Source organism: Numida meleagris, chromosome 13, assembly GCF_002078875.1.
Source record: "Numida meleagris isolate 19003 breed g44 Domestic line chromosome 13, NumMel1.0, whole genome shotgun sequence".
Classification (NCBI taxonomy): domain Eukaryota; kingdom Metazoa; phylum Chordata; class Aves; order Galliformes; family Numididae; genus Numida; species Numida meleagris.
The window spans coordinates 13977092-13992900 of record NC_034421.1 but is presented as its reverse complement, the minus strand read 5'-3'; the positions used below and the strand labels follow the sequence as shown (position 1 = coordinate 13992900).

At 57.2% G+C, this 15809-nt stretch overlaps 1 protein-coding gene across 1 annotated transcript; it reads right to left on the bottom strand.

Annotated features, from left to right (window-relative positions):
- On the bottom strand, positions 2322–15441 carry PRR35 (proline rich 35). Its single transcript, XM_021412070.1, has 3 exons — positions 15304–15441; positions 6611–8319; positions 2322–5628 (listed from the first exon to the last, which is right to left on the bottom strand). Exons 2-3 carry the CDS (start codon positions 8227–8229, stop codon positions 4695–4697), a joined length of 2553 nt encoding a protein of 850 aa, XP_021267745.1. The 5' UTR covers positions 8230–8319; positions 15304–15441; the 3' UTR covers positions 2322–4694.

Sequence of the window (15809 nt, the reverse complement as noted above, 5' to 3'; positions counted from 1 at the left end):
ACCGGCAGAAAGCCCCTTCCCTGCAGGAGCAGCCCCATGGACTAGCCCCACTGCTACCCCTTCCCCATCTGCCCCCAAGCTGTGGCAGCCCGGTGCTGGGCCATGAGCGGCTCCTAGGGTGGGCTCAGGTTCCCAGCATCACCTGCATCCCCTGCAGCAGAGGGAGGCCCGAGAGAGGCTCGAGGGAGGCCTGCTCTCACTCTCGCTCTTGCTCATGCTCTCGCTCTCACTTTTGCTCTTCCAGGCTGCCCTTGGGGACCATGTGCCCCCGAGCCAGACCGCGGCTCTCCTACATGCTCCCAACATCACTTTCAAGTACTTAAACCCTCCCTGCTTCACTCTCTGAGCCTTTTATCCAACTCCAAAGCCAGAGTGGTTCTGCCCTGGGCAAACACCCAGGGAAATAATCTGTTCACATCCATTCGGAGGCATCCACGAGCTGGGAAAGGAAACCTCCAACTGGAATAACGGATGGACTGGGGAAGAAAGGCAGCAGGGAAATGTTGTAGGCTTTTATACTCTTTTTTTTCTCCCACAAAACCAAAGAGGTTGGCTTCCTCCCCCGGCTCGCAGCTCAGAAACCAGCTCATTGCCCCCTCCTGCTCAGACAGAGCAGCTCTGCTGTAGGTTGTCTCTGCAGCTTCACATATCTGCTCAGAAATCTCCTTGCCGACCTTGGCCCTTCTTTAGTCCATGTTCGGTAACTTTCCACTGCTCTGAGCTCTGGCCTGCCCGTGTCAAGTTAGGAGAGAACTGGTTGTGCTGGGCAGGAACCACTTCTCATGCCCAGCTAGTTCCACCTGGGAGCCCACCGCTATGAGTGAGTGCCCAGCACCCCAACCACACCGCACACGGCCCCACTTTGGGACAGCCTGCATGGGCATCCAGCATGCCTCAGGCCCAACTCCCTGAGCACAGGGCTGTGTCTGCCTCTGCTTCTTGCTTCTGGTCCTCGTGATCACAACCAAGCCACCATGGCTGGAAGAGTGGGCTGGGATGCAGCAATCCCACCCGCTGCATCCCAGCTCTGCTTCCAGCAACCCCAGAGCCACATCCTTGTGCCAGTAGGTTGCGGAGAGCAATAACCTCCTCCTGCACAAGTTAGCTTGAAGCCTTGTTCCTTCCCTGAGAGAAGCCTTCCCTGGGGGGTTGTTTATTAGGAAAGTTCCCCCCCCGACACCCCCCCCCACCCCTGAGCTGTCCTTTGCTCGTGAGCCCGGAGGAGAAGGAATACCTGAGCAGGAGCCGCTGTACTCACCCAGGGTAAGAAACCCATAAAAGCTGTGCAGCTCCATTGAGCAGGAGCTTCTGGTCTCTGTGCTGAGCCAGGGACCTGCTGTGACCCAGTGTCCCCCCACCCCGCAGAATCGGCCAGGGAGGAATTCAGCCTCACTCAGCTGGGTCCTCCAGCGAGTGATGGGAACAAGCCTTCGCACTGCCAAGGAACTTGGGGGGATGTATGAGCGGGGAAGCTTTGGTCAGCCGTGACCAAGGAAGATGGCTATCGGGTGGGCTGGCCGCAAAGGGTGGGTAATGTCCAGCCATCGGATGCCTTTAGGGTGACCAAATAGCTGTGTAATGGGCCCTGCTCTGGAGTGGGCTGAGGGCCCCAAGGGCACAGATTGCAGCCTGGATAAGGCACCCTGGTAGTTCAACTCCCATCCATTATTTAAATGCAAAGGTAAATGCTTCCACCTTTGGAGCTGGAATGGTGCCACAGGCTGGCTGCCTCCTGGAGGCACTCACGGCCATGCTGCAGGAGCCCTGGGCAGCCACAGAAGGCAAGGAGGGGACCTGTCCCCTTTGCGGGGTGCCACTGGCACCACTGGGACAGGGAGCAAGGCCGGGTGGCACTGAGGACATGGGACTCAACCCCACACCCTCCCTTCTGCTGCTTCCCACACTGGCACTCTGGAGCAAGAGATGCTGGCACTGTGCCGCCAGGTCTGAGGACAGGGGCAATCACACCGTCCCCACAGCAGCTGTCTTCAGTCATAGCGAGGGGACAAACCCTCAAAACCCAGCGAGCACGGCACTGGGATGGAGAGCCCAAGTGCAAGCCCTTGGCATCAACACAGCAGACAGCAGCAGCCCTCGGAGCTTTTTCTTTTTAATGGTTTGGTTTTCGTTTTGTACATTCGTAAAACTGTGAACAATAAATAGTGTGTGGTTGGCCTCTACCTCCTGCCTGCCCCCCGGCTTTCTGCGGAGGCGGGAGAGGCCATGAGTGATGCAGCGAGGGCTGCGGGCACCGGCTGCCGCCCCAGGCACCGGTGAGGGGGGGGGGGTCCCAGCTGGGGGTGGTGGGATGGAGCCAGGGACTGGCGCGGGGAGGCAACCTGTGCTCGAGCAATACATCAGCTAAAAGGGAGAAAGGCAGCACTGCGTGGTGGTCTGGGCACGGACCTCCTGCTGAAGCCCAGGGCTGGTGGTCAGATTGCCCAGCTCCTTCACTGGTGTCTCAGACCTCCAAGATGCCCAGGATCTGCTAGGAAATACAATGTGCTGCTTGGGACAGGGAAGAGACAGGGCTCCAGGGTGGGCAGAGGGACCCAGAAGTGGTATTGTTCCTCAGAGGAGGTAAGGGCTGAGTGGGCAGGGGGTGAATATCACAGAAAAACAGGGCTCCAGCCTCTGTGTGCCCTGCTGGGTCTGAGTGAGGGTCCTGGCATGGAGGAAGGTGGTATGGGGGAAAAAGCCCTGAGACTGGGGATGGGGAGAGGCTGTTGTAGGGGAGAGCTGTGGGATGAGGGAGACAGGAAGGGTCTCAAGGGTTGACAGGAGGGACTCAGGGGGACAGAGGGGCACAGAGTGGCAGAAGAGGCTGGAGAGAGGCGGATAGGCTGCTGGGAGTGGGTAATGTGAGCAAGGTGCTTGGTATGGAGGGGTCTGCTGTGTTCATAATGTTACAGCATCTGAAGATCACAGCACTGTTCAAACCCAGAAAGAAAGGCCCAGCTCCACCACCCCTGGGCTCCAGGATCGAGGATCCTGCACCCAAGCTCTAGGGTTTCTTGTGGCTGGGTCTCATGGCCACCACTGGTCTGGTGGAGCCAGGGCCAGGCTGGGAAGCAGCAGGACGTGGCTCATCAGGAGGATCTGGAGCTGGAGCTGTGGAGCTCAGCAGTGCTCTCCTTCTCAGTGCCCCTCACTGCACTCACTTCTTCAGAGAGACCGCCGGAGACCTGTGTGCTCTGAGCAAAGTCCTTGAGTGAGAAATAACCCCCTTTGATGTGGTGGAAGCCTTGTCCAAAGGGCAATCAGGTGAGAAGTCAGCTTCTTCTGTTGCCTAGGTCCATCAAAGTACCTGGGAGGCTGCACATAGGGCCTTGCCTTCTTCAGACACTCACCGTAGTGAGTCCACTTTGTGCCCAGAGAAGTGCCAGTGCCTAAAGCTCCCACGCTGTGCTGCACAGGCCCCTTACTGGTGGCTTTGCTGTCCTCTTTGTCCTGCCCTCCCCACCCCCTGTCTGGGCTCTCTCACTGCAATACAAGCCACGAGGTTGAAGGCCCTTTTGCTACCAGGTGCCCCATCTTTTCTTGAACGGACTGTGTGAATGGGAGAGAAGAGGGCTGAGGAGAGCACGTTATACCCACCATGGTGAAAGGAAGCCCAGGAAAGCCTGGCCCAGGCATGGGGACTTCTCGACCCCAAGCAGACCCTGCCCAGCATGGTGGCAGGGGACAGACTGGTGGTTGCTTGGTGTCATTCCAGCTTGGGACAAGCCGCATATCCCAAAGTCCCTTTACAGTTGTTTTTGGCATCTTTGTCTCTTGAGCAGGGGGCCTCACAGCTCTACCATCTCACCCCTTTTGCTGTCCTATTTACCATCACTTGGGAGTTTAGGACTAGTGGGCAGGAGCTCATGGGAGTGGTACCCAGCAGAGACATGGGCCTTTGTGAGGAGCATGCATCATGTCTGCATGGGGAGAGGCCGAGGGGACAGAGGAAGGGAAAGTCATTTCTGTGCAAAGGCAAGAGAAAGAGCCAGACACTGGAAGAACTGTGGGCAGGAACATGTTCCCGCAGCCCAGCAGTCCCCATGCATGGCAAGTCCTCTTGACAGAGAGCTCAGCACCCAGGTGTGCAGCCATGCTTTGAGGCAAGGTGGCTATTGCATCTTCTTGTCATTGTGGCTGGGAAGATGTTCTTGTCTTTACAGTGTGGGAGGTACTTGGCCTCTGGGTCAGTTCATCTGGGCAGCCACATCCCTTCTGTGACCCTGAAGCCACCATAGGATGAAGCAGTCACGGCTCTGCTCTGTACAAAGGTGACAGCCACAGTCTCTTTGAGCACAACCACATCTGGGCCCAGGCTTGGTCTTACAGACACCCCATTTGTGGTCCCTCTCCTGCCATGGGAGCTGGGTTGCAGAAGTCCCTGAGAGTCTCCGATGAGAAGACTGGATGAGCCTTCAATTGAAAGCTTGGTGCTTTTAGCAGCTTGCTTTTCTTGCCTGCTAGTGACTTCCCTTCCAAAGGGAGCTCCAGGACCAGGGAGCTGAGGCTGTTGAGCATGCAGAGCCCAGAAGGACAGTGGGGAGGGGGTCATGGGCTGGTTTCTTACGCTTTGTGGAGTCAGGCAGTGGTGAAGCTTTCATCTGTGGGGAGAGGGGATACCGGAGAGGTGGGACACTAGGAAGGTCAAGCATGAGGTGGCTAGTGAGATCCAGGAGCTTTCAAGCAAGGTGGTCTTAGGGGTCGGCATGCAAAGGGCTGTGGACACACACTGTGTCTGTCTCATTGGGAAGGCTGCAGGACAGGGAGCGCTGCATGGCCCGGCAGCCCAGCGGCCCATCCTCGGCGGCAACGGGGAGCGGAGGGCCCTGGGTGGTGCTGGATCTGCCATCAGAGCACAGCAGGACGCTGGAGTCCGCCTCGCACTTGGTGGTGCGGCTGTAGTAGGGCTCCATGACGTGCCGCAGCTCCAGCGGCATGGCGAGCGGCAGCACCTCCGCCTTGATCACGGCACCCAGGTGGGGCTCGGAGGAGGATGCCCGGAGGCTCTCAGAGTGGCTCATCTTGATCAGCAGGTCGATGGTTTTGTTCTCGGCTTCCAGGAGGCAGCTTGGCAGCCCCTCCTCGTCTCCAGCCTCAGCTGGGGCTGAACATTTGTTGAGGGCCCCTTGGTCTTTGCCGTGGAGCTTCTCAATTCCCAGGCCCACGCTGCATGTTTCCTTCTTGGTCTGCGGGCACTTCTCCAGGCCTTCGGAAGACCTCTTCACCGAGAGGTCCAGGGGCCCCTCGTGGGGTTTGGCAGCTTTCTCCAGCGCCTGGTGGATGTGGTAGAGCTCCCTGCGGATTTTGACTAGCTGGTCCCTCAGCTCTTTTTGCCCAGGAGTGTCCTCCTTTGCCAGATCAGACAGTTTCTTCTCCACCTCCTGGTACTCCTCTAAGGTTTTGGACAGGTCCCCGATGAGCACGGTTGTAGCCTCAGAGTCTGTCATGGTGGCAGAAGGTTCCTGCGGTCTGCTCTGCTTGCAGAGGCCATGCTCTGGGGCAGCACCAGCAGAGGGCAGGCCTTCAGGGTCTTTGCCCCTCTCTGGTTCCTCAGGCCAGCCCGCGAGGACATCCATGTGCCAGTGATCCAGAGCCCTGGGGATGTGGCCGGTGTTGGCCCTTGAACCACTGCAGAAAAGAAATGGATACAATGACTGGGGAGAGCACTGGCAAAATCTTTGGAGTATGTTCAGGACCAGCGTTAGCAGGTTCAGCAAGGGTTTCTCCATGCCTGCTGCCAGCGTGAAGACCTTCCAGGAAGGGCTTTGGTCTGAGCTTGCAGAGGTCTGGCTGGATCTGCTCCTGGCTTTGTTATCCCAAGAGGCAAGTGAACCCTAAAATAGGCTATTTTGTGCCTCCCCTCAACACTGGTCTACTCTGGGGAGATTGTGCTGGTGAGCGATGCCCACTCAGTTGGCCAGACCTGTTTTCTCTTTCTTTTTGGAGCGCTGAGGGACAGATGGACACATACACTAATGTGTGTCCAGGTGCAGAGGATCTCTGCCGACAGCCTGAGAACGAGGAAGAGGCAAGTGGAGGTAGAAAAGCATGGAGTGCTTCTCCAGAGAAAGCTCCTCTGGGTGCCAAAAGCTGTGGTTTTTGCAGTGACATTTTTCTTGGAGCCACAGCTGGACTTGCACAATCAGGGGAGGAACTGAAATTTTGTTACAAGGAGCTGTGCACATTTCTAGCCCGGGGTAAAAGGAAATGTTTGGAAGCGTGACCCTCCCTCTGGGCTTTGAAACCAGAAGGCAAATCAGAAGAATGCAAATGTGAATGCTTAGACAATTGTTCCAGCAACTGTGAGATACTTGGGGACCCAAAAGGAGATACCCCTGGTGCCTGGGGAGCGCAGGTCCACACTGCACAGACCCCGCCTTGCTTCTGGCTCTGTGTGAAATGGGGGAAATCAAGGAACAGCAAGTGCTGACACAGCCCAGGTACTTGGATGCATCTGAACAGCCAAAAGCCCTGATCTGTGCACCACCAGCCCAGAGTGAGCTGAGCCTTTGGAGCACCTGGCAGGAAGGGGTCATCAGGGATACAACGGGGTATGAAGATGGTGTTCAAGGCTAGCCAGGTGTGAGGAAGGAGACAGAAGACACCTTACCTGCTCTGATAGCTGACTTTTCCAGGCATCAGCATTTCAGATCCAGTCAAATCCAGATCACTGGAAGGGAGCTTCCTCTTCAGGCTGTTGCCTGTAGGGCTGCTGGTCTCCAGGCAGGTCACTGCTGTCAGCTCTGCCTTCTGGATGCTGCTTGGGGCAAAAGCGCCATCCTTCATCCCCACCAGGTTTTGGAAGATGTCCGTGGTTGGCTTTTTGCGCAGGTTATTGAGGCTCAGATCTGGGTTGCCCTCCTTCTCTTGGGACAGCCACTTGTCTTCCTCCTGCCCCAGCGTGTGTCCATGGCTGAGCTCGAGAGTTGGCTCCTCTCTGCCACCTTTGGGCCAAGGAAAGCTTGTTTTCAGCACCGGTACCTTCAGCAGCCCTGGTTTGGATGGCTCACTGGGGGTCTTGGCTGTGGGAGGCGTGGGCATGACCGAGCCCACCAGCTGCTGGGCCTCTGGCTTGCTGGAAGACATCTTGCCTTCGGTGGAGCTGAAGGTGTGCTCAAAGAGCAAAGGATAGTAGAAGCGAGGCAGGAAGGCCGAGCGCTCGGGGCTCTGCAGGGGCTGGAAGTGAGAGGCATGCGGGTGCATCAGCTGGGCCGTGGAGGCCAGGAATGGCAGCTGAGTCAAGTGTGGGTGTGTTGTTGCGCTGTTGGCCATGGTGGGGCTCAGGTAGGAGAATAGGCTGGGGTTCAGCGGATAGTTAATGCCCAGCAGTGAGAGGTTGAGGCCCTGAGGTTCGTGGTAGTCGCTGTAGGCTGGAGGTGGATAGCATGGGATGATGTTGCTGTCAGTACAAGGTGGGGAGACCTCAGGAGTGCTCCTCCTTTGCCCATTTGCCACCAGTTTCCACTGCTCCATGAGGATCCCGCCACTGGCCAGGCATTTCTTTGGCACTTTGCAATGCTTTGGCTTAGCTTCTAGGTCTGGGGAGGCCATTTCTCTGCTTTTCATGACATGGTTCTTGAGGGAGAAGACATCTGTGATGATGAAGTCGGGCTCCACCTCCTTGCAAGGCTTGTCCCTCTTGTTCTTGAAGCCAAAGACCAAAGTGTTCACTTCTGGTTCAGCTGGATCACCTTGGCAACTTGCCTCTTCGTTTTTCTCCTTCTTCTCCCCCGCATCCATCTGCCTCAAGAGGCCAGCCACGTCCTCCTCCTCCTCTTGGAATGGGCTGCCTTCTTCCCCAGCCCCTTCAGCAGGCAGGATCTCCACTCCTGATGCCAGCTTCTCCTCGTGGCCACCCCTGCCAGGGGTCTGCTTGATCCTGCCCGACCCTCCCGACGTGGCCGAGGAGTCACAGGTCTCCGGCTCATCCTGCCGCCCGCGCAGCCGCGTGGCCTCAGTGGCGTGCAGGAGCCTCAGCTCCGGGTGAAGCAGGTTGCCCTTCTTGTAGGGCCAGTCAGACTCGATGAGGAGGGAGAGGGAGTTCTTGCACAGGCTGTACTTCATGTGGTTGTAGAGGTGGGATTTCTCCATGCACGTGAAGGGGCACTGGAAACACTTGTAGTTGTAGGGCTTGCCCCATGGCCTCGGGATGTAGTGGGGCTTTTTTGGCTTTCTCTCCTTGTGTTTGTAGACGGAAGTCAGCTTGCAGCCCACGTCGTCCTTGGACATGGCAGTGGGTGTCTGGAGATGGCTCCTGGTGGGAGGAGAGGGGCTCAGTGGCTAAATCTCACTGCACCTCCCCAGGAACTTCTGTATGCCCTGGAAGGAGACAACATGGGAGCTGGTGAGCTGTCAACCCTCTCGTATGTGAGTACAGTCAAAGAGAATGTTCAGACAGACAGACTTGTTGGGGAGAGGCTGGAGACAGAGTGTGCCCCAGCATTGCTGCTCATTATGGGCAGCAGCATCTCCAGACTGCCACAGGCATCTGGGGCCATTGAGGGAAAGGTAGGACATCAGGAACAACATGGTCTGAGCCTATTGGGGAAGGGACAACTGCAGATGGGCAGCCAAGGCTAGAGCTGCCAGGGAGGTTCAGGCGGCCACGGGCATTTCTTCCCACTGGACCGGTGTGCATCCAGCCCAGCCCAGCCATAGCCTGGCCACAGCACTTGAAGGCTGTTTCAAGGTTGCAGTCTCAAGCACCATTAGGATTCACAAGCACCCTCTGCTCATGGCCTGTTCCTGTGGTGGCCCTGCGGACAGTGCCAGCAGCCCTGCACTCAGCTGCTGGCTGCTGGGCTGGAGGATGCTCTGTGTGCTGCGGACTCCCCTGTGCTCTACTTCCTGCCCTCCTCACCACTGGGACCACAAAGCATCATGTTCCCCTGCTGCATCCTGCTTTCTTCCCCAGCACCACTCCCAGCTCCAGCCCCTGAGCTGCACGTAGGATCCTGAGCCCCGGCCACGGCTGTACCCTGTCCCAGTGCCCCATTGGAGCACTGAAATGCAGAGTGACTGAGCGGGAGCTGCACGGCATGCCGTGTGTTTGCAGGTCAGTTGAACAAACATTTGCTGTTTATACACCAGAGGCAGATTAAATCTGTGCTGAGAGACTGGAACTGGTTGTTCCGTTCTTGCACACCCGACCCTCCTCCAGCGCTGCTGCGGAGGTGTGGGGATGCCATGGATCTGTCCCACAAGGGGGCAGGGATTGACTCCACGACACGGCCACTTCCACCTCCCAGCACTGCAGAAATGAATGGCGAGGTGGGGAGCAGGGGAATAGACAGCAATGCGATGGGAAAGTGCCCCACGTGAGAGCCAGGGGCCGGGGGAGGAAGGCTCAGCGCAGCAGAGGCATCCCCTGAGCTGGATGGGGCCCTGCGGAGCTGGGAGCCAGGCGTTGCGGCTCCTGGTTGCTGAGCAGTTCCCGCACCAGCAGATCTTCGTGGTCTGTTGAGTCTCGCTCTGCCACAACGCATTATTTCCAGTGGGCTGTCAGCTGCGGACGTGCGGGGCCGTGCCTGGGGGCAGCGCGCGGCAGGGACCGCGCACCTGTGCCTGGGAATTGCAGCATCCCTGCTCTCCTCCTCAGGACATGGGGAGGGGGGGCATGGTCAGATGGAGGGAGTGGAGGGGTAAGGGGAGAAGAAAGATGGAGAGACAAAGGCAACGAAGAAGGGAGAGATGCTCAGGAAAGGGATCTGCAGTCCCCAGTGCTGCAGCGCTTTAAAAATCCCAAACCCAGCCTGAGCTCCAGGGATAGAAGCAGTACATACAGTTCTAGGGGCAGCTTGACTGCATCACATCAACAGTCCGTCCAGCTCATGTCTCTAATAACAGCCAAAAGGAGATGCCCAGTATGTAGGGCATCTATGGTACTGCTCCAGTTTCCCAAACCCTCAGCTCATCTCCACTATGGACGTGGTGCCTCCAAGAGCAGCACGCACCAGTGGCCCTCCCCTCTGTGGATCTGCACAGGCTTCTCTGGAAGCCATGGAAATGTTCAGCCCCAAAATCGTCCGGTGGTGGGGACTTCCCCACCGTGCTGCACAGAGTGCCGCCTCCTGAGCTGGTTCTTACCACAAATTTCCTTTGACAACCCCAATTCTGTGGCTCACCGTGACAGACAGCCCTGCTTCACCATCTCTTTTCCAGGTTTCATGAACTGCCACAGACCTCTCCCCCTGTATGTAGGCATAGCCATGTGCTCAGGGGAGGGAGAAACATAAAGGCTGCTGGAGTGGAGTGGCCCGCTTCAAAGACCAAAGCATGGGTCCACTGGAGAAGCCCTGCTACTGTGAGCCTGTCTTGATGCCTCCTTTTGCAGACTCCATGAGTTTTTCTGGTTGGAACGAAGACCCCATGTCTCAAACTGATGTCCTCCCTTTGTCCCCCAGCTCCTCCCACGCTGTGTGTGGGCTGCCAGGGAGCCACAACACCATGGACACCAGTAGCCATCAACCTTTCCCAGCTGGGCATAAGATGTGGCATGGAAGCAGGGGCATGGTAGAGATGCTGAGCTTCCCGTGCTCTCAAGGGCTGGTCCTACTCTGCAGGGGCAACAGCAGGGACACATTACCCCCACAGCTACATTCACCTGGCTGCTCCCCCCTGGGTGTCCAAACCACTTATGCTCCAGAGGCCGAGCATCACAACGATCTCAGTGTTCCCTGCACTGCCATTTGCCAGCAGCAGTTTCTGCAGCAGGGAGCTGGCTGCCCAAACGACCACGGATGGTCACCAGGATGGCTCAGAAGGGAGCATGGGGGGAGGTTGGCTTTCCTATGGGATGTGATGCTTACTCTGATCCAGCCCCACAGACCACCCCTTTCCTGCCATTACCCAAAGCCCTCCGTTCTGGTGCTTCCTGTGGGGTTTTATCCCATTTTTGCCAGTGCCAAGGCTGGAGCAGGCAGAGATGCACTGTGAGACGAGGGGTGGGTGGCGGTGGCGAGCCATTAATCGATGCAGAGCACTTTCCCTATGCTACATGCTTTTGCTGCAGGGGCTACTTAGCGGATATCGGGACCCTTTTTGTTTTCATAGCCTGGGGTTGTGCGATCTGAGCTTTTAAGCATTTATCGGAGGCTGGGATGAGGGCAATTGGCCATGGCAAAGCAGCAGGCGCTCGGAAGATGGAAAAAGCCTGGCTGATGGGGCCTGGGAGCTCCCAGCCTCCCCACACCTCACCCTGTGCAGGGGCTGAGCGCCGAACTGCCCAACTTGCAGTTAAAATGACAGTAAGAGGCCATCCTATGGGGTTCCCACATCGGGAGATTTGAAACTATTCCCACCTTGAGAGGTGCCTTACTCTGGCTTGGGCTCCATTGAAAGTGCTCATTTCTAAATAGATTTTTCACCTTTATGCACCCCAAACTGCTCTACAGGCAAAATGTCCAAACCCAGCTCTCTAAAAATTCAACTGCGTTTGGGTTCCCAAATGCTTGGGTTTCCAGCATTTTGGGAGATTGGAAAGCTTGGTTCCCATGGCTCCATCTCAGCGAGCATCTCTGCCTTCTGCCCACCCAGCCTCAGGGAGTCCTGCAGGCTGCTCCCCGCGGTGTGCCACCCACAACACCTTCAGCACGCAAATCTTGGATCCAAACTGGAGGTCCAAGTTTTCTCCTCCCTTTTGTGTCCTTGTTCAAGAAGTGTTCTGCATCTCTCACCTCTCCTCTGCCTCCAGCCTCCATCCCCAACAAGCAGCCGCCTCTCCCCAGTCTGTTAGCCTGAAGACTCCCCGAGGCAACCCCAGCGTCCTATGAGGAGCACACGCGGTGGCAAGCGTTCAACCAAGCGACAATGGGTTGGACTCGTTGTCTCCTGCCCTCTGCCCATGGCACACAACTCGCAGCCTCACGGAGAGAGATGAGATCAGGCCGTGAGAGCCTCCGGGCTACTCTCCATAGAGGCGAGTGCCCTCCACCGCAGTGGCTTTCCTCCCACAGCCCTTCCTGCCGCAGCCCTCTGGGGGAGGAGGCAGGTCCTGGTGAGGAGATGTAAGGCTGTCTCTGCACATTACATCAACCACCCGCACAAGCTTGTGCTTGGCCCCCGCTGCAGGATTTTCCTGCTCCTTCCTCCACCTCCACCTCTACCTGCTAATGGAGCCCCTGGAGACCACAGGCTCTCTGCTGGATTTAGTGACTCCATTGCAAACAGATCTCCAGGTGTGTGAAGACATCCATCTCCAGCAGCTGGATAGAGGGGAAAGTGATTGTGTGCAAGCCACGAGACCCGCAGCGTGGCTGGCACCCAAAAGTGCACAGAGGAGATGATGTCCAGAGCTGGCACGGTGACTAGGGGGAGAGGATGAACATCTGGAGAGAGCTGGGAGGGCTTGAGATGCTCACACATCTGGATAGGAAGGTACAGCCCAGCTCTCCTACATGGCAAAGTCTGCATCACGCCTGTGATGTGCAGGGCTCCTGGAGGTCAGGATGGTACCGTTACCCTGCCTGTTCCCAGGGCCTGGAAGGATGCTTGATATAATCATCTCCATGCTTGGCACGATGTGTGAAAAGTTTCCATAGCCTCTCCCAGTTTCTAGGACCCCCGAGGTTTCTTCCTATGCTTGCAGCTTCCTTCTGGTAGGTTTGGCACTCCCAGGCTGGTCCTGCAGCCTGTGACCCCCCCACAGCCTCCAACCTGCCAACCTCTGGGGCTGGTGCTGGGACTGGAAGCCCCTTCCTCCCGGTGTCCCAGCCCCATCTCCTCCTGCGTGATGTGGCACGCAGGCAGCAATGTGGGGCTCAACTCCACGCCAGTTGCCACTGCCTCTCTGCTGTGGCACATCCCATTGCCAGTCATTCCCCCTGGAAGAGGAGCTGCCAGCCTGCAAGGTCCTGGAGCCTGCTGAGGGATGGAGCTTTGTCTGTCAGCACCAAGAAATGTTCTCCACCTTTTCACTTCCCACTTATCCTTAGACATTTCACACTCCTTAAATGCGCTGGGGAGGGGATGGATAAGAACTGAATGAGATCTCCTCTCTGCTTTGCTGGTCTTACAGAGGCAAGCTCCTGCGGTGTCACCCAGGGCTCCCCAAAGCTGTCTGGTGGTTCCCTTCTCCGCAGAACATTTCTCACACCCCATGCTTCAGCTGGCTCCCTCCCACAAGCAACATGCTGCGTGTATGAGGTGCTCAGATGTCTCACTCCCTTTCACAACCAGAAAATTCACCGTATTCCAGCTCAAATCCATGCAATTTGTTTTGAGAACTGAGGTACGAAGCCTTCACTCCTCCTTGCCTTCCCACCCTCTCCCTTACACTCCAGCCTTTTTCTGCTCCTATACATTCCCACTGCTGTACCCTCACCTCCTTTCCCTCTGCTGTAGGAGGGGATGGGGCCCTGCACAAGTGGATGGGGGACAACTGGATGGGGGACACAACTGCACAACAGGCTCTGGGCAGCCTGATCAGGTGGGGTCAGCCAGACCATGGCAGGGTGTTGGAACAAGATGGTCTTTGAAGTTCCTTCCAACCCGAGTCGTTTTATAATTCTATGATGATTCTATGATTCTGTGATTCTACTCAAGGCCATAGGGATAAGTTAAATAGATATCTGTGGGAGGGGATGCTGCAAGTCCTCAGCATGCAGCACAGAGTGCTGCACCAGTGCTGCACCACGGGCAGGGGCCAGTGCAGGTCGGAGCTCACATCCCATGAAATCCAGCCCAAGCAGCTCCAGCTTATTCCAAATTAGTCAAAAAAGGAAAAGGAAAATGCTTTGCTGCTCCCAGATCCCATCTCTCAGCCCCACACTCCCACCTGGACCCCAGGCTCTCAGCATGATTCGAGCTGTGGCACGGTGATGAGAGGTGGCCCTGCATGGGTAGCAGCGCTCTCCTCTGCAGCACAGCCCATCCAGGGCTGCATGGCCAAGCGGTGGCCAGGAGGAGCAATGGCCCGAGGCAGAGCCACCAGGACCGTACATGGGGACGTTGTTAGTGGGAGTCAGGGATGTCGTTAGCGGTGTAAGCCAGGAAGGCAGCTTGTTAACTCCCTTATGACACCATGAGAAACGGCCACAAAGCCACAGCTGTGTGCACCCCGGGCTGGGCACAGCCACCCAGCACCGTGCGGCTCTTGGTGCATCCCTGCTCCAAACAGGGTCCCCACCGAAGTGCTGTGAGCCAGCTCTCAACCACCAGAAAGGCTCCAGGGAGGGTGAGGACACAGGGGCAGCACCCAAACCTCCCTCATGTTGGCCCTGGGGTTTGACAGCGCTGTGACACATTTGGGACCTGCTCGTCTCACGTCCTTATCCCCCCTCTTTTAAGAGCCTAAGAGTTCCTCTTGCTGTGAAATGCTCTTCACTGCGTGACCCATTCATTTAATTATCAAAATCACTGCAAACGCACATTACGGCTGGACTAGATGACCGTAGCGGTCTTTTCTGACTTTAACGATTCCCTGATTCTCTGATTCTCTTGTTTGAGGAGGCATATTTCTGGTTGGCACCATTAAACGCTGCAGTCAGTAGCCTCCTGCAAAACTCAGAGCAGCTCCGCTTTGTTTTTGCTTCTGTTGAGCTGAATTTAGAGGGGAAAATTATGGGTGCTGTAGATAACACTGTCTTACTGCTGACACTCACCCTGCCCCTGGTTGTACTTCCCTTTCCCAACCGCAAATACTTATGGCATCTCCGAGCCTGCAGAAAACCTCAGCTCTTCCCCGTCATTCTGTGAATGCAGGGAGGTAAATAAATGCAGTCCTTGGGAGAGAGCACGCAGAACGGCTCCGCGCCCCGCGCACAACGCGGCCGATGGGCTCCGCAGCACACCACACGGCGCCGGGGAAACCGGCCAAAATCCTCCACAAACTTTCAATTGTAAAGGACTCGCGTGAGCAAATCCCCAGCAAAGGCAATTGAACATGTCATTAGGAGAGCCACCCAAGCAGAAAGGCCCCATATGACCTCCCCGGTGCCGAGCGCCTTTAATAAGATGGAGCCGCAACACTTTGCGAAAGATATTGGTGATGGGATCAAAGAGCATCGCTCTGAAAGGACCGAGCCGCACGCCGAGCGTTCTCCCTGCTCCCGCAGCTTGCACATCCCCTCCTGGTACCCATTCATCCCTCCCACCCCAACCCCAACCCCAAACCCACAGCGCTGGGCCTCCGGTTGCACCGGGCTGACTTTCTGGGGACGTACCAAACCAACAGGAGACGGCAGCTCTCACGTCAGGAGAGTGTCCCCCCCTCCAGGTCCTCGGTGGGGTCCTGTCCCCGGGGTCACCCCTCAGCCCCTGCCCACCCCTTCGTGCCCCAGAGGGCACCGGCTCGGCCCCACTTACAGCTCAGCCCCGTCCCTGCGCTGCAGGCTGGGAGCAGGGGGCAGGTGGCTTCGGACGCCGCTCCCAAGCATTTACAGGGCTGTTTGCAGACAACATCAAACTCGGGAACAGAAGCGCAAACCCAGGAGTCATTCCCCCTCCTCGCTGTCCCTCCCCACCCTCTTGCTTGGTCTCATTTGTACCGATTTGCCCCGCAGGCTTCTCTCTGATTTGCTATGGTCCTGGCAGAGCAGTGTCGGGGAGGAGGTGCGCGGAGCTTGGGGGGGGGACAGGCCAGTGGAAGCCTGGCTTGCCAAAAGCAGCTCAGCCCCAGATACTGCCTTAATATGCACGGACGGAGCAGGCTGGGAGTGAAACCAGCTGGGCTGGAGGAGGATGTGCTCAGCGAGCGCGTGGCTGGGTCGGGGCTAAGTGCGTGAGCTGCTCGGGGCTGCCTCCTCACACCAGTGCTAGGCTCCATGGGGTGGCAGGGAGGGAGGGGGGGGTTGGAGGAAGAAATCCCCCTC

What these genes read in the sequence shown, in the direction of transcription:
- PRR35 (XM_021412070.1), bottom strand. Translation starts at nt 8,229, where the DNA reads ATGTCCAAGGACGACGTGGGCTGCAAGCTGACTTCCGTCTACAAACAC. An exon ending in AAAGTCAGCTATCAGAGCAG is followed by an intron (nt 5,629 to 6,610) that starts GTAAGGTGTCTT and finishes TCTTTTCTGCAG; the next exon opens with TGGTTCAAGGGCCAACACCG.